This window comes from Cygnus atratus, chromosome 6 (genome assembly GCF_013377495.2).
Source record: "Cygnus atratus isolate AKBS03 ecotype Queensland, Australia chromosome 6, CAtr_DNAZoo_HiC_assembly, whole genome shotgun sequence".
Taxonomy (NCBI): Eukaryota; Metazoa; Chordata; class Aves; order Anseriformes; family Anatidae; genus Cygnus; species Cygnus atratus.
In genome coordinates this window covers 19,762,639-19,786,327 of record NC_066367.1, presented here as the reverse complement: position 1 = coordinate 19,786,327, position 23,689 = coordinate 19,762,639, and the positions used below count along the sequence as shown (strand labels likewise).

The 23,689-nt window shown below is 38.0% G+C and overlaps 2 protein-coding genes across 2 annotated transcripts in view; both read left to right on the top strand.

Annotated features, from left to right (window-relative positions):
* The window catches only part of UBR3 (ubiquitin protein ligase E3 component n-recognin 3), a 105,471-nt gene extending 100,675 nt beyond the window's left edge, over positions 1 to 4,796 (top strand). Inside the window, 2 exon segments of the mRNA XM_050711635.1 lie at positions 1,192 to 1,331; positions 1,927 to 4,796. Of these exon segments, the coding sequence (XP_050567592.1) occupies positions 1,192 to 1,331; positions 1,927 to 2,044 (258 nt within the window). The 3' untranslated portion in view covers positions 2,045 to 4,796.
* An 11,907-nt stretch (positions 4,797 to 16,703) lies between these two features.
* Positions 16,704 to 23,689, top strand: part of MYO3B (myosin IIIB) — a 192,291-nt gene continuing 185,305 nt past the window's right edge. The window contains exons 1-2 of the mRNA XM_050711421.1: positions 16,704 to 16,731; positions 16,941 to 16,980. Of these exons, the coding sequence (XP_050567378.1) occupies positions 16,725 to 16,731; positions 16,941 to 16,980 (47 nt within the window). The 5' untranslated portion in view covers positions 16,704 to 16,724. The remainder of the gene's footprint in view (positions 16,732 to 16,940; positions 16,981 to 23,689) is intronic.

Sequence of the window (23,689 nt, the reverse complement as noted above, 5' to 3'; positions counted from 1 at the left end):
CGTTGCCTTATTTCTGTGTACATAAGAATATCAATGTATGTTTGTATTTTTTTCTTTCATGGAACGTTTTCTGATACCTGACCATCTACTAGTGATCTACAGACTATAGCTAAACAAGCGTCATTTTAAGGCCTTCAACTTCAATTCAGCAGCAATTTTTTCTAGTCAGCTTATATTTAAGTTCCTTTAGGAACCTGAGTTGGACAGCAACTAGTATCACTTTCCTGTCCATGAATAAGGTTTGCTTTGAGAGCTGTTCTGTTTCCTGTCATAGAACAGTTATTAGAAAACTGGAACTACATGGGCTTCACAAAACTGAGGGGAAATTTCTTGGGGAGCTATTTACAAATGGGACATAAAATCAAAACCAAAGTAGTTCCATACGGATCTTGGACCTTTCCAAAATTCTTTGCACTCACCTTTCTCTTTTTTCTACTGCTATTATAGTGGAAGAATGAGAGGTGAGCAAAATTTAAAATGTAAATGTAAATAACAGTTAAGGTGTCAGCTTCATGCAAACAAAGTTATAAAAAAAAAAAAAAAAAATTTAAATAATTATGTAAGATTTTAGTCAGTGGGGTTACAGCCTCTAATTGTCATAATTCTATATGGAAAAACATAGATTTTTTTATTGACAAAATAAATTGATTGTAAATGCCACAATCTGTATTAACTAGTAGTGAATGACCTATTGAAGCAAGCAGGAATTAATTTTAAAAATTATTAGTTTTGTAGAGCTGTAGACTAGATCTGTGAGTGTGGATAGAGAAAGCAAATGTTCATCTGCAGACACCATTGTAAAAGAGGAAATGGTAATTTTTTTTCTGAATACTTATTCTTGCCATCTGTGCAAAATATTTGCTCATGCTATACAACAACAAATAAAAAATATTGTTGAGAATGTTTGCTCATTTTTTTAGGTAACTTGACAGGATAAAGAGCATCTTTCCTTTTTTAATCAGACAACCATTTTTGTATGCTGAAGTTGTTATGGCAGCACAAGACATGGACTTCTAGTTTGCTTGGAGAATTTGGGGGCAGGCTATACTTTGTCAGGCTGTTCCTTAGTAAATAATGTGTGTATGTTATTTCAAGGAAAACTAGTTACTATTTGGAAAATATTTGTTATAAAACTGACAGTCACTAACTGAATCTTTGTACTCTTCCTTTTCTACACCCATAATATTACAGCATTCTCAAAACTGTGGAGCCGGGACAGGAATATTTCTTTTGATTAATGCATCTGTAATCATCATCATACGAGGTCATCGTTTCTGCCTTTGGGGTTCTGTTTATCTAGATGCACATGGTGAAGAAGACAGAGATCTTAGGTAATGTTTTAATTACAAGTGTTTTATTGTTGCTGCTCTGTGTATTATCAACTTTATATAATGCAATATCTGCAGTAACGGATAAAAATGCCTATCTTCCTTGAGGGAAAAACTCCCATTTTCTGCAAGTTAGACTGATCTTGGTTTTGGAGGCCTAAATCATGTGTAATAATGAACAGAGTAATTGTGTAATCATGAACATGTACTCATGAACAGAGTTAGATGTATCAAGTGCCCACCCAGCAGGATTCAATTCTGAATGTTCCAGCGGGAAACACGTCTCTCTCAAATATGAAAATTGTTGTTTGGCCTTCAATCAAACAAAGCAGTTGGTTTCAAGCAGTTGGTTTCCAATGTAGGAAAGCTACACATACCTGAAAGAACAAGAATTGTTCTCTGGATTCTGCTATCCAAGAGGGAGAAGGGAAAGTACCAGCAGTTATTTTACTAAAAACAAAACCAACAGCCCCTTCACCAATAAGAATGTGTGCTTCCACTGGGGAAAAAAATATATACAAATATCCCATGTTATTTATATTAATAATGAAACTTTCCATTTATTTGGTGTATTAACCATTATTGTTTTTTTTAACAGGCGTGGTAAACCTCTCTACATATGCAAGGAAAGATACAAAGTGCTTGAGCAACAGTGGGTGTCTCATACTTTTGATCATATCAATAAAAGATGGGGGCCACATTATAATGGCTTGTAAATCATCATCTTCACACCATATCGCTGTTACCATGAATGAATGCATCTTGGCTGACAATAGCTTTAAATGAATGGGAGTTCAGCTCTTTGGCTTGGGGTGGAGTGGGGTATGGGCATAAAAGGGAAATGGAACTTGGTCAACATGTGAAATTCTTGCATAATATGCTGCTGTTGCTATTAAATAATGATACAACAATTTGAAATTAAATCCTCAAAATGGTGTGAGCAATGATTGCACTCAGTAGTCCATTTTTCTTTTGTGTTTTTTTAAGTCCAATATTGTTAAGAAGCACAAGTTTTACTTACCGTTGTTAGAGGCTCCAGTGCTACCTGTCAAGTTTTAATTTTTCTCTGCGTGGAGTTGAGTTTTTAGCAATTTTTGCTGAAACTGTATATGTGTACTACATCTACTAAATATGTTGGATAAATTTTCTTTGCCTTTCTTGTGTTGGTTTGAGGTTTTTGCTTAATATGCATTTGTAATTAGACACGAATTGTAAAATGATTGTGAGACTGCATGATAACAATTTGTCTGAAAGTTGAATTTTAAAGAATATTTCACTTACCACAAGAGGTCTATCAAAATTCAGGCATTACTGAAAACTTATGCTTTCTCAGGAATTTCGTAGATTTCTTTTCCTCCATAAAACACATGAAATAGCTGTAAATTAGGTAGCTTATTGTTCTTAATGTAATCCAGAACACACATTCATTCTTTTTTCTCTTCCAGAGATGAGATTTTTTTTCCCTATTAATTGAATAAACTGTTAGTGATAACACATACAGAAATTGTTGTATATAGAGAATTTGTATGGCACCCAACATGGAGATCCCAGTTATAGGTGTAATAACCATAAGCCTGCCTGCTCCTACAAACTAGATGTATGTTTCAGAATGATTGGTTTGGAAATGTGCAGGCTATTCTACAAATGAAACATAATTTTGTATCTTTCCTGCCACTTCAGGAGGTTCTTCCATATTGTATTTGTTCAGAGTAATCACTGTTCTTTCTGCTTGGTTTCCTAAAAAAGGAAAACAAACAAACAAACAAAAAAAAGAGGTAGCCTATGTGAACAACCAATGCATGTGCAGCCTCACTGGAAGAATGCCAAACCAGTTCATGTTTAGAGTTCTAAAAAAAAAAAAAAAAAAATTAAATCATGAGAACAGGCGTGAATGGACTAAACCCCACACTGTGTAAGTAGGCAGGAAAGATCACAGTTAAAATAATGATATGTAATATATTGCCGCTAATGTTCTTCACAGGTGTTGGACATACATTGGCTGTTTCAGTACTACCTAGCACTTTCTGGTAGTTTTGACTTTCATAGCTTGCGTGTAAAATAAAATTTATATGTGTAAAATAAAAACACCTTATGATAAAACCACATATACAATGAAAACAGTTCCCCAGTGGAAGTCATTATCTAGTGAAAAGTGTATAGGGGAAATAAAATGACTGTATAGCAATCAAGGAGAATGGACAGAAGGAAAAGTGAGTAAATACAATGAGTTTTTCTGGATACCTGCAATTCAAAAACCCCACAATAATGGATGCTGTTTTTTATACAGACATATAAATATATATATATATATTTCAAAAGTATTACAGTACTTCCTGTAAGATTAGAATTACTCTTTCACTAACTAAACAGCTATGTCTTTTCCAAAATGTTACTTTTTTGATACTGTATCATAAGTTCTGCCTGTAATATTTTTGCATTGCTCATTATGAATATCAGGCCATTTTGTAAGTGTGGTTGAAGAGCAAAAATATTCTTTACATCTCCAGCATAACATTATTACAGGGCTCATGAACTTGAGTAATCTGTAGTTTGAAGCTCCAATGTTATATTTACAAGAGATAACGTATCCAGAATTTGATTACTGTGTTCTATTTGAAATGGAACGTTCTCTGGTTGTGCATATGGATGTGAAGTAAAGCTATTAGCCTTAACTTTAACATTTGGGTATTTCATAGTGTTTATTTTAGTACTGATGAATTAGTCACCAGTCAGTTAAAAAACACAAAAAAATTACTTTGAAAATTGTACTTGAATATCCTTGCATGCTGCTAAACAAGAATTTTGATTTCCCCCATTACTTTTTTTATCCTACTTTATTAAGCTAACCTTGAAAAATAACAGGTCCAAACTAGAGTGGCGTGTGTGTATTACTCAAATGTTCTGGTGTGATATCCTGTATGAATGATCATTTAAGTACAGTACATTACTGTAGAATCTAAGTCAACCTTTAAAATGCAGCAGAGGACTACAAAACTAGGAATACAGTAATCGACATTGTAAGATATGTTAATAAAAGTCTACTGTCAATCTGTGTGTTGGTGAAATTTTTTCTATCCACCCTAGTCATCCAAAATACAATCATTACTGAATTCCACGCAATAGCCAGGCAGTTTTTTAAATGTTAAAAATGTAACCATGCAAAGTACTTTCCATAAAGAACAATTCTGGTATTTTTTCTTTGTTACTTACACACAGTTGTGTATGATTAATAATTTGGATTATTTTATATTGCTTATAACTACACCACTTACAGTTGTACTTACTTTTATGCCTGCTATTACAGTGTTGCTGCTGCAAAGTGCTGACATTAAAATGCTGAGTTAAGAAGCTGTCCTGGGAAAACGATGCTTGATCTTCTGTCAAATCTGCTTCTGGAATAACTTTTACTGCAAAATTTTGAATGGATATATTCGTTTATTAAACTTTTCCTTTTCTTTTGACCTTTGAGACACTTGGTGAAGCAGTCTTGATTGTTACTACCTTTGCATAAATAGCATTGGTTTTTAGTGGTGGCCTGAAATTTTCAGTGAAGATTTTCATCACCTCTGCAACAGGAATGTTGCATAACTCACTGTATTGCACAAGCAAATGACATTTTTCCTTCAAAAAGTGCTTGTTTTGCTCCAGTATCCAACAATTGTTTTTTTTTCTTTTGGAAATTTTACTTTTGGAATCCCGTGAGATCAGTCTGTGCTGTGTGTGTATATAGCTGCCAGAGGAGACAGTAAATTACTGTGCAGATCTGTATATGATTTAGACGTAATTTTCATCTAAACCAGATTCTGCAGTCCTGCTTTGCACTCCGTATTTTCAGAGGTGAGGCTAATGATGAATGGAGGCTGTCTGAGCATTAACCTCAATAAGAATGAAGTGATGCTGTGTGCAGAGTAGGAAAACCACAGGAATGGGCTGACCCAGTGTATGGAGGTTCACAGCTCTCTGTTAAATCAACTCCCAGGGATGATGGAGCGCATGCAATACGAGGAAGCTGGCTGCGTGACAGTTCTGTTGCATGGATTATTCACTGCAGTAAGTGAGATCCGCACTGTTGGTTTGAAAACCCATGCTACAGGAATGCCTTCTGGCAGGCTATAGTGCTCTGAGCACCCACTCATGTTTTCTTGGACAGGCAGTTGTTTGCCTGCACAAGTGCTGTTATGCTGACAAGAGCCCCAACTGCTGCAAGTCCAGCCTTGGGACTTGCTGCTTCTGCCAGTATAAGGTCCTGTCGCTGCAGCTGTAATCTTGCTAGGATGTACTAGCTATTAGTTTCTGCAGATGAATGTGGTTAAGTAGGAAGAGTGTATTCTCGGTGAAGTCAAAGACTTCATGAATTCTTAGTTGTATAAACAGGCAAAATGTTTTAGTAAACTAAAGATTCCTTTTAACTGATAAGTTTTTAGATTCTTCTTAATACTCTATCATTTGTAGTTTCTCATCATTAAGACTATTCAGGAGATTTAATGCGGCATGCTTCAAATGCTGTGCTTCTTTGAAATATTATTGAGAAAACACAATTCAATCTGGTTAAATAAATGACAGTTTTAAAAGCTAATCTTACTACCCAAACCCACAATTTCTGCAATGTATGCTCATGCACAGTACAGGAAAAAAATATGTTTGAAAAGCATTTTAAGTTTAGCTTTGAGTCCTACTTAGAGGCTCATTTTGAAACATTCTATAAAAATACCATAATTTAAAAAGCCATTTCCTGTAATTCTGTTACTTGATGTAGAACAGGCTGGTCTCTTAATTTGTGAAAACAGGAGCTGGTTCCATGGAAATCCCTCACATCATGGAGTGGTTTACTACCCAATAAGCAATTTATTATTCCTTTTGTCTTTATCCCTAGTATGTACCATGTGGGTGGTAGACATTTCCACTTCCACTGAGTAGGGAAACAAATGTTTTAAGGACTGGAGCTAAAGTACTTTTATTTTTTCCCCTTCCATTACTTAGCATCATGGAGCAGGAATTTTCTAGGAGAAAAATTTCACCATAGAGTTGAGTTCCCTTAGTCAATTACTTATGCTGTTTATAATTTATGTATATTTTAGCTATCTGAAGTGCTTACAGCTCTTCTTGTCTAATACATTTCTCATTGAAGGATTTCTTTCAGCTTTTGCTAAGCTACTCACAAACAAAGTAGATAGTGTACCTTTGTCTGGTTTTCAGGTGTCAAGGAATATTTTTTGCACCTGACCTACTATCAACAAAGGATTATAAATATGCACGTAGGACTTGAGTGAGCAATGGTCCTTTCATGCTTTGTTCTGTTTCCATGCTTTTTTTTTGTTTTCATGGTTTATTGCCTTCAATCTCAAATGTTGCTTCTTCCCACAGAGATATTTTGGCAGTAAATAAAATCACCGGAAAGTTAAAATTGGTTTGTTTCCCACAGCCAACCATGACTCTAGACATACTGATCTCTTTTCACTACATGTACATTTTTTTTCTGCCAGAATCTGCTATTACAAGAAACAAACATTCTGAGAGTCAAAGATGCTTATTATGTTTCATGAGTCTGATACTATATTTGTACAATTGATACTTTATAGCACATTATTGATGTCAGTCAAATAACCTTCAGACACTTAGCTACTCAGAAATGGCTTATACTTTCATTTTATCCCTTTTATCCCTTATCAGATTATCAGGCATCTGACTAAAAAAAGTAATAGCAACACTTCATAATGAAAATAAACCATTCACCTTATACAAAGAAAAGAGTATTTAAAAAAAAAAGTAAATGGGCCTTATTAGTCTGTCAGTGAAATATCTATCACTGTTTAAATTGTGGGCAGAATTAGTGAATGTTACTCATATGATATAATTTTACAAGTCTCATCAGTCTAAAGAAGTAAGAAATCTGAAACAATCTCAAGCTCAGTTATTTCAGTAATGCTTCTCTGTATGAGTGTATTTCCAAGGATGCTGCTCATCTGTTGTATCTGGTCCTCAAAAAAGCACGTCAAAAGACATGTTACGTTGGTGAATACCAACAAGGTGGTTCCCCTGGCAACAATAAATAGGAAAAAGCTAAGCCCATTCAAATGATTTACCTTTGTAAGCATGTGGCAGCATCGATGGATGTTGAACGCTAAGGGAACTCATTAGAAAGACACGGTGCTGCAAGAAGAAATGAGGCCAATAAAGAACTGTAGATTACTCTTACCCAGCATTGCTATTGATCTGAGTCATATGCTGCATAATTATTTAGAATTTGCATAGATTATTTCAAACATGAAATACTGTCTGATTTTTTTTTTTCCTCATGCAGCTTTTTTTCTGTACTATGGAAAAAAAAATAAAGACAGAGTCTGGGCTTTGGCTCGGTGGGCTGAGAACTGGCAGCTTTGTTTTCTTTCAGGGGCCCCAACTTCTGCAGGCTTTTGAAGCCTGAACCCTGGCTCTGGGACTCTCCCAGGGAGCTATTAGAAACGATAGGACACCACTGTCTCTGCATACTTTACTTTTTTGTCTTTTTTGCTCTCAGAAATATAGGAATCCTACTCTTAGGCAGAGACACAGATAAGGAAAAGAAAGTAGCAAGCATGATGGGGGAATGTTTCCATGTGAACAACGTAGGATGTGATCTGGAAAAGGAGGCAAGCACTGATGGAGGCAGCTCTTATCCCAAGTTCTCCCCATGAGCAAAGCTGAAGGCTGATGGTAAGACAGGCACGTGCAGAACTAGCTGAGCCACAGAGTTTGTTTCTTTTCTCCAAGATGGTGACAATCCTTGAACGAGGATGCATTTGTGTTTATTTAAAAGCTGAGAAAGGAAAACTGAAGCAGCACCCCCATGACCTGGTAGGACAAGACAATATCACACAATATGCATTGACTTAGATACTTACAATTCAGAGTGCTCTACCCAAACTTGCATAGCCAGCATTCAAACTGTCACAAGATTTTCATGGAAATAGTAAAGGTTTCAGCAGTGTCCTCAAAGTCTTCAGCAACCGTTTCTCCTCTTTGAGCAAACCTGTTTAATATTATTATTACTTTAACATCTCATTCATCAGTGTTTATGATGTGTGTAGGTTAATGCAACCAAGGATTCTGTTTGTAATCCCAAATCCATCTCTGGACAAAGAAAAATGCATAGAGAGACAAACAAGTATTTAAAGACCATGAAGTTATGACTTCTAAGGGGAATAACTGTAGTGAATAATGCTTGTGTATATCCACTTAAAGATTATATATTATGTATCAGGGCATCTCCATTTCTTAATTATTGAAAGAGTAGGTTTCATTACAATGATATGTTTTACGATTAAAGTACTTCCATTTATAATCTGTTGGTTACATGACTGACTACCAGTCAGTAATGTATGTCAATTTAAACATTAACAGATTCACACATGCATGAAAAAAAAACACTGAACAACGTGCAGCAACTGAACACATCCATAGAATATACTTTGGAAAAGCTCATCAGTTAAATACAGCGTTACTATTTACTGTGAAAAAGTGTTCCATACCCATTCAATTCTATAGTATTTTATAACATTTCATTTAATAATAGATTTTTGCTTTTTAGCATCTAACCATGGCCACACAAATTAAGAAACTATTTGATTTTTAAATACGGTCTAAAGAAAGGCTAGGAATAACACAATCTCCTGCTGAGCTTGCACTAGACCCACAGTATAAGGGGGTCAATCATTACTGCACATGTAATCAGAACCACGACAACAATTAAGAGTTGTTCTTTTCTACTGGAAATTTGCAAGCAAAAAAAACCCCAATGGCTGCACTTAAATATGGCTAGTTTCAGTTCAGCTACGGGATAAGCTACGTTCATGTAAACTAGTTTAGGACTGACAACTCTATTTATTACTGCAAACAGTAATGTTAATAATCTGCTGACAAAGGCAATAAGAAGTGCAGGTACCAGTAAAGAATGACTAAAAATAAACCTATTTATCCTGTGTAACATTACAAAAATGGAAGGATTATGTGTTCTGAAATTTGTTCTTGCTGAAATGGGCTTGTTAGAATTAATATAACATTTTGTTTGGTTTTGATTTGAACTTGTATCTCTAGTTGCCTTTTCAAAGTTTATTAACGTATTTCTGAGATTCATGGATGACTCTACTGACAAGTTGTGAATTCCAGTTTTACTGGAATGAAGCTACTGCAATGAAAATTGCTGCACCGTGGAAAACCAATGTCTGTTGGGAAATCTACCACATGACATGAAGTCTGCACGCACACCACTCATGTTGCTCCAGTACAGTGTAATTACCCACTGTGACTGTACCCTCATTGTAAACAGGTGTGTTGAACAGTCTGGTAGAGTTTGGAAACGTTATTCTAGTTGGCATGCGTGTAGCTAGCGTAAAAGGCAGTAAAAAAAACATCACCACCAGAACAAAGCAAGCTAGTAAATTCTAGAGATGGAAAGGGAAAAAAAAAAAAGATTAAGATATGGATGACTATGGATGAGCTTTCGTAACAGAGCTCAGAAAGGTCTAAGTTTTATCAGCCAGAAGACTGATAATCAGGGAAGTTTCTGTAGTTCAAAACCAACAAATAAACTGTGAGAGAAATCTAGGAATACCCAGAGCTCCTGAATTTTGTAATTCTTGAGAATACTAAGGAAAGATGTAAAGACTATTACATGTCAATGTTATCTTTGCTTGAATATAGCTTGCTTCTTACGCAAGACAATAAAGAACAATGATGTTTTAGAACTTACTGCACAGCTGAAAGGGATGTTTTTGTGTGTTATAACTTCTGTAAACTTAGGGCATGTAGGATAAGGGCATTTGGATCCCCCTTAGACAAGCCTGCTGACTGTCTGTGAGGGTCAGCTTGACTAGATGCATGAGCTGTCTGTATTACTATTTGTTATTATACTATTTATATAATTCTATACTACAGGAGTTTTGCAACTGTGGACAGAGAAAATAATGGCTTGTGATGAAGGTTTTTGTGTATGCCAGCATACAAGAATTCAACAAAACAGCAGTAATATGAAAAGGAGCATTGCTCAGCAAAGCTTCTTGGAGACTGTCAGATCACCTCAGTTTCTTTCTAATGCTACCATGGGCTAAATTCAGAGAAAATGCTGATAACCTATGTTCCTATCTGAATCAAGGTTTGCCTTTGGTTACTTTCAGTTTTGCTAAAGGATTATTTTGTATTAGTTTACTAGAATGTGGATGCAAGAAAAAATGTGCGTGGATAGGATTACAAAGCTCAGAACCCCCTAATCAAGAGAGAGAATTAAAAAAAAAAGTATTGTCAGAATGATGACAATTCACTGTTAGAAACTATTGGTCTGTTAAAACAAAATTGGTGCAGCAATGGAGAAAGGGAGTGCAGGAAGAATTTTGTGGATATCATTGCTCCTCAGTCTTTAAAGTTTGCATCTTAAATAATTATGAAAAGGTGTATCATGTAAGAGCCTTCCTCTTAATTTTTTTTTTATTAAAAATATTACTTACAGACTATTTGCTAGCCCAAAGAAATAGAGATGAGAGCTGACACAGCGCTTTCACATTTACAGTTATACTGGACACTGGAATGAGCCAGACCTGACTGAAGTTGATGAATACAGTAGTTGCTCTTTATTCATAACAGAATAATTAGAATGATAGGAATTGTCACCCAAAACACAGACCCTCGGGAAGGCAGAGCTGAACTGCATGTTTTTGACTATGAAAATAGGTTTGCTCAGTTTATGGATCTCTAAGCATATGAGACAGAAAAAATTAAACACCTTGTGGAAGAAGCAGAGGGTGGTTGCAATTAGCCGGCAAAATGCTTATGCTGAGATTGGTAGGGAAAGGTGAGCGAGGAGCCCTGGGGACATGCTGGCTTGAAAAAAAATACTGCCATACTGAGAGCAAGTGAACAGCCTCCTCCTGTTTGTTTGTTTTTTGAAACAAGGAAAAGTGTATCAGAGAAACACCTATCCGAATTTCTCCTAATCAGGCAACCAGAAATAATCTGAAAAATGTGATCATGGCTAAGCCCCAGTACAGCTACGCATAAAGGGCTCAAAGATAAGAGAAAAGCTTTATAAAGCATTTCTTTCACCGGAACAACTTCTCAAAGCGCAGAGGGACCTGAGCTCTCAATTTTGTTTTGGCCAGTGCAGCAGACACAGCGACTACTAAGGTGTTTAGAAAGTTTCACTGAAATGCAATACTAATTATACGTTTATACGGATTTCTTGCTCTAACTACTTCTTTAAGACCTCACTAAACATCGCTCTTCTTTTACGGTGTTTAATCGACCTTTTCTGAGAGCCCCCGGGCCCTTACCGGGGGCAGCAGCCGTTACCGCTCTGAGGTAATTTCGCGCCGAAGCCTGCGGGGCCTCAGCGTAGCCCCGGCTGCTGCCAGAGGCGGGAACGCTCCTCCTGCCTCGGAGCGGGGCGGCCCCCGGCTGCTCGGCTGTGCCTCGGAGCACCGCGTCTCCCCTCACCCGTGTGAGGCGAAGCTCGCGGATGGGGCGGCGGGAACGGGAATCACGCCTCAGCGTAGCCGGGCTTTGAAATGGCGGCTGCCGTTTGCCCTGCAGTGCGCTGGCGTTACGAGTCGGGCTGGGGCTGTCACCTCTCTGAGGTAACTCTGAGGGGGTCTGCGCCGCCAAGGCTCGGCCCTGCCGCCGGCATCTTGTTTTTTCCCCGGTGCCCTCAAAAGGTCGCCGCGCTTGTATCCGCCAAGCAAATCTGTGGCGGTTGTGCAGATAGCTTGCCCCTGCAGGTCGCTGCCAGCTCTGTCAGTTTTCCAAAGTTTATGTGAAAGCAATACTCGAATAGAAAAACCCTCCGTGGTTTCTACAATGTGAGAAGTGTGACAGGAGTCAGGCGCATCAGGGCAAAGCCATGAATAACTGAAGAAATGTATACGTTCCCTTAGTACCAAAGTAGGCCTGACTTGCTGTATAGCACTTCTGTGAGTGACCTGCTAATTACTAATGAACCGTGGTAAGGTTTGCAAGAACTACAATATCTGATTCCTTTAAACAAATATATGTGTATTTTTCTTCCTCCCCAGTACACAGACAGGTAGTTTATTAAAGAAAAGGTAACATCTTCAGGCAATACCGCACGCAAATTGAGAACTTATATTATAAAATGTCTTTCTAGTTACTTCTCTAAACATTCTATTCTGTATAAATACAAAATATTTTTTAGTTTTAATATTTAAAAGCTAATTGTTCACTTCATTCTTCCCTTCAAAATCTCCACTCTGAAATTCCAATTTCATTGGATGGTGAAAACCAAGGATCAGTGTTTTGTTTTGAGATACTTTGAAATAATTAAGTTAAAAACTATTCGTATATGAAGATGTTTAATACTGGTTAAGTGTCAGCAAACCAGATGTAGTTTATGAGGTTTTTCTGGCAAAAACAGTGAATTGGTTATATCTTAGCTTACTGTTGAGTTTTGTGGAATGTGTTCTGAAAATGTGTTGAACCTCTTTTTTTTTTTAGACCCTTTTTGCACCCCAGTATTAAAGTCCACTTAATTCCTGATGTATGATTTCAAACTAATGTATTATTTTTTCTGACATTATATCCTTTAATCCTTTAGTGTTTATTCAAGTCAATGTAGGTTATTGGCAGTATAGAGTATATTAACTAAAAATAGAAGAGTTCATCCAAGTTCTGTTCCAAAAATAAAAATGTGACTGGCACAAAACAGATCTGTTTTGCTGCCGGGATAATATTTTCATATGGTAGTCTGTCTAGAAGCAAGTTGGTTACAGATTGGTAAAAGCCACGTCAGACTCTTTTGAAATTAAAGGTCAGTTTAAGTGCAAATGGATCAGCTTGGAAACAGGGAAAAGAAAAACTTTTTCACACTCTTGTGTTGATGCTTGCTGCACATGGTGCTCCGTGCTTAAGCGCCTGTAGGAATATTATCTGCAGCAATACACAGTTGTGCATTGGAGAGTGAGGATGGCTGTATGATTCCTTTCTCAGAATTATGTGCTGTCCTGTTGATGTATGTGCACAGTAAGTGATTTTTCCACTGTCATTCAAAGAAGAAATGTACCTGTATTATTGGCTTTATAACTATAGGGATGAGAGATTTAGTGGAAGCACAGTAGATGTTCAGTTGCTTTTAGAGCTGCCAGGACCAATTGTGCAGTGTTTTTGCCAAATGCATTCAGAATAAAAAGTTCAGTGGACAAAGACAATGATTCTTGCTGTGCTAATGGCTGGAGCAGCTCGCTAACAAAGGACTCCTGAGTGCAAGCTTGTCCTGAGGAAGAGAAACATTCTGTATTGCAGAAAAACAGAGTCTTTACCAGCCTTCTGCCGCAGAGGAAGTGAAGAAGAGAATAACGAACAAGGTGTTTGTAGACTGTGCAGTGAGTGCTATGAGGGTCCTCAAAGAATGTTTGTGTTCAGGAAAGTGTTTTGAAATACTGAACATTCTGGTATTGATTTGCTTTTGTTCTGCTTAAGAAAAATTGTCCAGTGATTTATTTTTTTTAACCATAGTTTTAAACTGTCATTTGAACAGCACTTAGCATGATACTGTGTGTCTGTAGCTGTAGCTTCTCTTCTGCTAGTTCTTACAAACTTCCCTGTTCTTCATTTCTAGAGGTAAATTCCTGTGATCTAATCCAAGCAAATACAGGAGAGGAGAAAGTGTGATGAGGGGAGAGCCTAAGGATTAGCAAGATAAAAGAAGGGTGAAAAAAAAAACTCATACAGACCCCAAGCAAACTGGACAGGTGAGTAGTTTTTAGTAGTAGGGCATGTATGAGATAAAAACGTCTCGGAATAAGGGAAGAGTTAAAGCTAGCACATGACCTTTTGCATCTTTCATTGCTCCTCGTGCTCTTATAGACACTACTTCATTGGTCAGATTATGAGGAGAAGGTGTAAAGCTGTGGAAAATGTATTGTTGTTTGCCAGTTTAGCATGATGGCTTTATGGTTGATGACAATTAAAGTAACTGAAATCAATTTTCTTTTCCTCCATCCTGTGCTGATGGTAACATATTGACTGTGGAGGGAGGCGTGAGTGGTACATTGGTGAATGTGCTCAGCATATGTGAGGTAATGGCATAATTACAAGTACCAATTCAGGCAGCTGTTTGTCTAACATTCTGCAAGGACAGTGTATTTTTTGGCTGAGCATGGCCCTTTCTCAGCTTACACACAGTTTCCGTGGTTCACAAGAAAATTCCATCTCCGTCTGTCTTCTGCTCATACCACTACTACTGCAGGAACTATTATGAATCATTTACCCCTCCAATTCACAGAATAATGCTTACATTAAGCCCATCAATTTTTGTGGTAAGCAACCTGAAACACTTAAAAGGGATGTAATTTCCAGGGACTCAGAGTTCTTGGCTGAAATCTTCAACAATATATTAAGCTGTTAATTTTGCTGAAAAAATCTGTTTTTAATCTGCAATGAATTATTATGCCCACATTGTGTGTAATAACTGAAAATTATGTATTCTGTAAAGCAGATAGCACCTGTATGAATAAATATACACTTCCTATCTTTTATTTAGCAGGGTTTTGCTCATAGGAAGCAGGAACTAGTTGTTCAACTTCTTTGTGTCTAAATGTGAGAGGCAGCCATTTGACTGAGATTCAAACCTGGGATTCAATTTGTCTCTTGGATGTTCATACATAAGTACTGATGCAGCTTTCCAGTCCTGCTTTTTTTTTTTTTTTTTTTTCCTAGGCGGCCCTTCTAGGTCTGAATTTTACTAGTTATACCTAGTTGTATATACCTGTTATACTTGTTATTTGTTTAAATTTTTCCTCATCATAGCCCAATTTCAGTTTCTCCTTCTGATCTTCTACATGTACTTTTCTCCTCCTGTTGACTACACTCCTGCTTTGTTTATCATATAATTCAATCTTACAGATCCTTACAGTTTGTTCCCATTATATCAAGTGTCTCTTACTGTGTCTGTGAAGCTCTACATATTTCCACCCCTTCCTATTTTACTTTCCTTGTCTCAGTTTCATGTTTCTCCCGTCCAGTACTTTGTCTGATTACCCAATTTTTTTTTCCTTTTTCTCTGAAGTCTGTGAGTTGTACAGACTTCCTAAGGTCACTGCAAGATGTTACTTACTGTTTCCTCTCAAATACAAACTTTTTATGTCCTACCCACCAAATGTGTAAGAAATGCACTTTGCCTTATTCTTGATTTTATTTTTGTTCTTGTGCTTTGGGTACCCAGAGTAGACTTTCTGGAAATAATACTTGACCAGGTGATAAAACAAGCCAGTGCAGAAGAGAGTCCAGAGCAAGGTATAAGAAAGAACACTAAATTTCAATAGGGGGAAGCTACTTAAGCAGAAGAAGAAAGTTGAGGCTCTCAGTCCCAGTTGCACAGAGGCACAGAGTTGCTTCCCTCATGCAGACTGAGTTTCAGGTATGGCCTTTTCCTCAGAGTTGCCCATCTCTTGGCTCCACATACTGGTCCTGTGTTCTCATTGCTGTGAATTTCAGTCTGAATGTCCAACTTCCATGTTAATGTTCACAGGTCCTGTGTCTCCCGCCCCTAGAATTAGGAACCTGAGTTTCTGAATAGATAAGGTCACTTTCTGAAAGCTGTGCTAATCATTAGAGTGTGCTGTGCAGCACTGCAAGTATTAATAAGAATTCTGCAGAACATAATACAGAAGAACTAGAAAATTCTCTTGAGAGGAGAAATTGATGTCAACTTTTTCTTTCATCCTGGCAAGGCTTCTTATGTTGGTTGCTACTTTCTAATTGCTATCAGCAGTATCAAAAGACACAAAGTTATGTTAGAGAACTTTCAGCCTTTGCCCAGAAATCATTGATTTCATTCCAGCTGTGCCATATTCAAAGTTAATTGGATGACCCAATTTTAAACCAGAAATACTGTATGAACTTAGAGACTGTATCGGTGCAATTATCAGCTGCTTGAAGAGCACATCTATGGTCTTAGGTACAAAAAAGCTGGAGGCCAAAACACAGTGTTGGAAGCACATTAGCTGCTAATGACTGAAGAGAGGCGACTAGGGGAATGGGAATGTATACAACAGCCATATAATAAAAGTCAGCCATTTCCATTATAGTCAAATTCCACTTTGTAAGAGATTACTGTGAAAATGGTTCAGGGAACTGTGTTCATCGTTAACCCTGCATTGCAGTAAAGCACCATGCTGCCTCTTTCCATGTGCCATCGTGTGTTTGAAATAGATCAACTGAACGAGCATTCAGGAAACTCTCTTAAGTTCCCTTTACAAAGTAAATCAGGCTACAAGGTTTGGATTTCTGTTTCATTCATTATGTGCTTGAGAACTCCTCATGTTCTTGTTAATAATTCAGCCTTCAACCGTTCTAGGTTTATTGCTCAGAGGGACAGCACCTTTTGCCGAGTCCAGCATATGGCCACCAGGAGCTATGTCAGGTAAGGATGCAAATTTTATTTTTTCGCCTTATTCTCTTTTATTGTTAATCAGCTTTGTAACAGAACTGTAATGCATGCAATCGGGCTCCTATATGTCAACAGCTGTTCGCTTGGGTAGCCTGTTACTTTGAAACAGCTAGAGAAATGCCAAAGATCTCAAGTGTCTTGAAAGCTGTCAAGCTTTTACTTTTTCTTGTTTGTTGTTACAGCATCTGAGAACTCAGCAAGTCCTGAAGTAAACTGGATTAGGTAAGAAACAATTTTTGAACTTCATCTCCTATGGCATCTTTGTGGAAAACAAATGTATTGTGTTGTTCTGTCTCCCTTCCCACAAAATAGATAAGTTGTTGTCTTGTTCTGCTAACATGTAATAATTATATTCCAGATGAGCAGCTAGTAGCTATGAAGTTTTGCTCTGCTTGCAGCTGTATCTCTTAACCTTTATTTATTGATTTATTTATTTCTCAAGCAATGAAATTAAAACTATCAAGCTAGGCAAAATAGCTGACTCCCAGGATCATTGTAACACCAAGTCCATAGTGAGAGGACTAATACATTACCCACTGAAAACATGCATTCAAAATAAGATTGGTTACTGACTCTGCTATTGCATCTCAGTGTGGCCTTCATGCGCTTAAGACAGCACAATTGTATTTGACTCAGGTTGCATTAGAAGTGTTAATCCCATTCCGTAACATTCCTGAAGGGTAGAACTGCCCTTGTGATTGTGGTCTTGTTCAGCTACTTCTCTTTCTACTCCTGTTCAGAAACTACTTGCTAAGCGGAGACTTTTGAACTGTATGGTGCATGGCATGATGAAATACAGATCTCTACGTCTGGAAAAATTCTTAGTTGTATTTCTGAGGGAACTCTTCAGCTTCGTCTTTGAGAGAAACTACAGTGTTTAATTTCTACAGGCTTTACCTGTTAATTTTCTTCAAAGGAATGATTGTTATAAATCATACCTTAAAAGCTGCTAGTCTTGAGTTATGAGTTTGTAGTGTTGATGTTTCTGATGATGGGAATTGGAAGTGGAATAAGCTTTTGCAACCATAATGCTGTAAGGAAGAACGGATTGTGAAGAGTGCAGCCTGTACTGCTTTCATTATACCTCCTGCCTGGAGAATCGGCTCATGGCATGCTTTTTGCTGTTTTAGTTCTTTGCTAAAAAAAAGAAAAAAAAAAGCAAAAAAAAAAGCTTACTCTCCTATCAGGATTCATGGCTGCATCAGTGTCAACCTATTGTGAAAAGAAACTCACAGATTTAATAATATTTATTTTTAAAGAAAAATCAGTTTACTGAGAATATTAATGCTGAAGGCAACACAGGTTCCAACCAAGGATTTGCATATATAATTGTTAAGTTAAAGATCTTGCGTGTCTATATGCATGTCAGTAGAGACAAGGGTAGCTTTTTCTAAGACATTGTGGTAATGGAGCTAATAACAAAACAGTTGGTGCTGTCGCACTAAGGTGATCCTCACTCTTGCAAGACAAAATATACTTAGATTAGCACAAAACATTAGCAAAATATAGTTAGATTTTTGCAGGGGTAGGCACTTATCCACGTATATAAAAGACCTGATTCCTGTTAGCCAGCAGATGCCTCTATCTTTGACAAAGCTGTCTTTGCAAGATATATAAATCAGTAGAATGCACATTGATCTGTACTATTTGCCATGGTTTCTTCTCCAAAATACTGTGTGACCTGCAAATATATAAACACTTAGGGGGCTAAGTGGAGGATCGTGGAGTGTTGCAATGATACCTTTGGATAAGACTGCCCTAAGACCTATGATTTGCCGTAGTACCATGTGGACCCCTCACTTTGTCCTTGACACAGTTCCAGTTCTGTCACAGAGGCTGCTAGCTGTTCAGTTGTGCCTTGTCTCTGCTGCCTTCCCAGCCTTTTCCTGTTCTTGCCATTGGACTCAGGTGTGGAAGTCTCAAAGAGTCCACTAACTGTTGTCTCCTTGCACCAGGTGTGCTGTTTTCTGCTGTGGATTGTCAGGAGACAGAAGGTTTTTGCTGAGCAGTTCCTTAGGAGGACTCAGTACCCCTAACAAACAGCATACTGTGAAGGCCTTGGTAAAGGCTTTGTAATGTCGTGTTGTCAGGGAGGTGTCCCGCAAAGGGTCCTGCACTGGTTTTGCCATGGGCTGCTCAGGTCAGGTCATCAATCTAGATTTGAGATTCAGATGGAAATGGTGGGTGTTGCATGGAAAAATAGACTGGGCTCACTCTTTGTTATAACAAGGTAGGGGCATCTCTCTGAGTACATAGACTGGCTATTTTTCGTGGATAATAGAGGAAAAGATTAAAAAAAATGTAGGGAAAATTTTCTTTCTGGCACTGAAATCTGAAACAACAGAAAGTACTGTTTAAAACTGTTCAGAAGATTGCTGGCTCTGCTCTTTTTATTTTCCTGGGTAGGTGCAGAACTGGAATAGTGATGCTGATCCCAAGGTGATCTTGTCTTTATATTTGACTACTACTTGGAAAAAGAAAAATCCCGTCTCTTTTTCTTCTTTCATGAGCAAGGAGTATTTTACTAAACTCTGCCAAGTGGAGAGTTTCCTGATTCAGTGTTCTCTGCTACTTCTGTCTTCAGCTTAGGCATTAAATAAATGGCAGGGAAAGAGGGAAATGGTTTATGGTAGTTCAGCTATGAGAGTGATTTGTTCTGCTGTTCTTTGGTGACCTTGCCAATTCCTGTCTCTTTCATGGTCTTTGTACTTCTACTTTTCTCTGCTACGCAGCCCAGCATGAACTGAAGAGTAGAAGGGAACTGTAGTTATTCTGGGCCTGAAAGAAAGTCAGAGCTAGGGATTCCAGAGACACTTCTTTCTTCAGCATCTCTCCTGCGTTTTTTGTCCTGGCCTGGGTAAATGTATCTGAAATTATCTAATTGGCAGTAAATTTTAACATGAAGTAAGAATTAGCATAAACAGAGAGAAAATGAAAATGGAGAAATAACTTACTCTGATGCAGTGATTTCTGGAGAAAGAGTTGCCCCTTAGGGTTATAAAGACCTGAAGGTCAGTCCACTGAACACACCAAGACTCTTGCTGGTAGAAGATGGTTTGCTTTCAAATGCTCAGCAGCTTACCACAGATTCTGTTGTCTCATCAAAGCATTTGCTTTAAAATTGACTTTGAGGAGATTTGCCAGCAAAACCTGGAGGTATAGGGTGAGAGAAGTTGTTTTTTAGGTTTGTGATCTCTAATTATATCAGCTAAATAGTAAAGATACTGCCTATGTAACCGTCATCTAGTTACTTCACCTGTGTCATGGAGCTATCCTGTCATCTTTGTATCATGTCCAAACAACCTGTCACTGACCTATTTGCTATCTGTTTGCAAAAGCTGTTCTGAAAGGAAAAGAAAAAAATTAAAAGCCCCAACTTCTGTTATTGAAAGTATGTAATATTTCTGTTGTTAACAGTTTTCTTCTGTGTGTGTGGAATAAACTCAGACTGATTGTGTTAACTAGACCAGGAGCAGTAAAAAGCTTAGAATGGGATGGCAGTTTTCTTGTCTCCTTGTACATTTTTCACACTGTGTTTTAAACTTCCTAGAGGACTGTATGATAGATGCAATTAATTCCACCTCATTTGTAAGAAGAGGGCATGTTTGGTGCACATCTTGTTGTCTTCACTTGTTCTCTCACCGTTTCTGTCAATAGTTACATGGGTGATCTTTATACTGTATGTGCAGCCTGTGAAGTGGATATAAAGACCTGTCAGACTACCTTTTCTTATACATTTTCTTCTGAGGAAACAAACCTAACATAAATGTCACCTGCAGTATGAGCAACTGTAGCAGATGGAGCTTTGAATTAATGGCTCTGAGATCAAGCCAGGGGAGATTATGAAAAGAGATAAATACAGTAGCTATGCTACATGATTCAAAACATTTTCTGTGATTAAAAAGGACTTCAGGAAAGAACGGTGGTGTATCTTCAGAAAGTTACAGATTATTTTAAAAGCACCCATCTTTAGTTTGTTGTGCTCTTGGAAACATGTTCAAAAATTATTTGTATTACAATTACAGCAGAAAATTCCTCCATTCGTTTGATTTTTTTTTTTTAGCTGTGTGGGTCTTTCTTTTGAAAAAAAATACTTTGAATATGCTACTTTAAATTTGCTTGTAAAAGGTACATAGAATGATGCTCTATGTTTCGTGGCAAGATCCCTGTCTTTGTAAAAAATGATCATAAAACTAAACTGACTGCTGTGCGGAAGATCATATATATTGTGTTCAGATGTAGAGGAAGGACCAGTGTTAGTCTCAAAGAAAGTGACTTGAGTTTAGCAACTGATAATAAATAGAAAGGTTAATGCAGCCCCCCTGCTGGTGTTCCTGTCATAGGTCCAGGGAACTGAGGCAATTTATGCTGGCAGAAGGTTTGGAGGGTCTGCAGAAACAGCTAATAATAAACTAAAGGAGATGGGCGGTGAATTGTGTAAATAGGGTAAGTTGCTTTCCACTAGTGGTTGTTTGGACTCTTTCTAGTTTCAGCAGTGAAGGACTATCACGACTGACAGTAATCGTGTATATGCCATAACAGAGAAACTGGCTGCCTTAATAGCTTGATAAAAGGCATTTATGATGGCATAAGATTGCAGCTGAGAGCCTCACTGAGTTCAACAGCACTGCTCAGATAACATGCTTAGTTTCACACCCTCTCATAGCAGCTAACTAGCCACTGTGAAATGAACACCTTCTTTTGTCCAGTTGTGGAAAGGCATTTGGAACAAAGAATTAGTCTACCCTCTGAGCAGGAAGAAGACAGGCTGAAAGACTGGGCATGCATGTAAAACGAATGCTAAGAATACAGTTCAGAGTACTTGTTAAATCAGATAATGCCCTTTAAGTTATAAACAATTGTGGCAGAGTTGTGTCCCTCCCCACCCCACCCTGCTGTTGTCATAAATTACAATGATGCTTCCACATGTTAAAGTCAGAGTTTCCAGGGGCATGTCTTTTGCAAACGGATGAACTCCACAACAATCAAAATGGGAAAAATAGCATTTTAGCCTTCAGTGCTAAATGTTCAACGAGGCTGCAATGCTGCCACTTCCTCAAAGCACTGTTCTTGGTCCAGCAATCTTAAGGCTTCCTCAGATTTGCCTCCCTGTGCTGCAGTCATTCCTCCTGATTACTGGCAAGGTGTTCCTGAAGTGGGAAGTCATGGAGTGGCTCTAGCTGCCAAATATGAGTAGGTTCCAATTTTCAGAGTTCTCTGCAGAACGTTACTCTTAGCTCCTATTTGATTGGCAGTAGCAGCTCTCTCTGTTGTCTGATTGTCCTGTACTTACTGCTGATAACCTGTGCATATACAAACTCAGGTATTTCAGTAGTTTCTGTTCAACTCTTATTTGCATTTTACTGCGAGTTGACTGAAAGAAAATAAAGGGAATATTAACCTTTTGGGAAGAAAGAACTACAAAGAGCTCCTCAGGGAGCACTGACAGAAGCTCTCATAGCATGCACATGAGGCAGGAGACTGGAAGTGTAATCTTAAACCACGGGGAACTGGAAACCCTCTGGGACTGAGAACCAGCCATCAGCACTGCTCAGTGAAGCAACATGGAGGCTGTAAATGAGGTGTTCAAAAGTCAGGAATCTGGTAGTAGAGTGGGAGCTGCTGAAGCAGCTGAAGAAGGATCCAGCGATCAGCACTGTAGCTCTGTGAAGGCTCAGTAAATGATTTTTTACATGATGGGGCTCTGGAGGAGGTCCTTGCTGTAGTTGCTCTTAGCTAGAGAGTGAAAGAATTCAGTGCATGAGTGTTTTCTAAATCTATAAAATCATACTTTTCTTCTGAAACAGGTTTATTTCTGGTCCCCCCACCCCTCCCCAATTGCAGGCTCATACAGTAACTGGGAATTTCACTTGTCTTTTTTTTCTCATTATCCAGTTGGTCTCCATGCTTGCGATCTTTCATAAGAAGGACTATGTTTGTTGGTTGTTCTCCCCAGTTACCCACATGCTCTTCATGCTGTTGAAATGAGATGGAAAGACGGTTTTTGTCTGAGCTCAAAAATTACATTTTTGCATGAATGTGTTTTGGTCATATTTCAGGATCATTTTCCAACCTGTACATCTTCTACAAACATTGAAAATCACCAGAGAAAAGATATTCTTTAAAAAACAAAATTTCAAATGACAACTTGTAGGCAGTTTTTATCATTTCGTGTATTTAGTTTCATGCCTTTAGGACCACTAGGAGTGGTGGTATTACTGTATAACATCTTGCCTTTGTTTTGGTATAAATATGAGTGTACAGATTGTATAAAATTTTGTGACTTTCAATAGTCAGTGAGTTTGAGGGAATATTTGAATGGATCTGATACTAAGTAGGTTAGTATCATGTGAATTCCAGTTAGGAATGTTAGTTCAGTATTTACTATGATTTTTTCCTTTGAGAACTCAGCTTTTTTGTCCTGCTTTCCTGTCTGCATTTCTGTTCTGAATGCAGCCAGTTACAGATATATACTCTGTCCTAAAACAAGTAATTAAGTAAGGGTTAGTAGTATGGGAAAGCCACATCCAGTGATTCTTCTGTCTATATATTAGTAAAAACTGTCTACAGGTACCTTAAAGGAGGCTGTAGCGAGGTGGGGGTTGGTCTATTCTCCCATGTGCCTGGTGACAGGACGAGTGGGAATGGGCTAAAGTTGCGCCAGGGGAGGTTTAGGTTGGATATTAGGAAGAACTGCTTTACTGAAAGGGTTGTTAGGCATTGGAATGGGCTGCCCAGGGAAGTGGTTGAGTCACCATCCCTGGCGGTCTTTAAAAGACATTTAGATGTAGAGCTTAGTGATACGGTTTAGTGGAGGACTTGTTAGTGTTAGGTCAGAGGTTGGACTCAGTGATCTTGGAGGTCTCTTCCAACCTAGATGATTCTGTGATTCTGAGTGCAGCCTCAAAGTAACATGAATATCTGCAAAAAG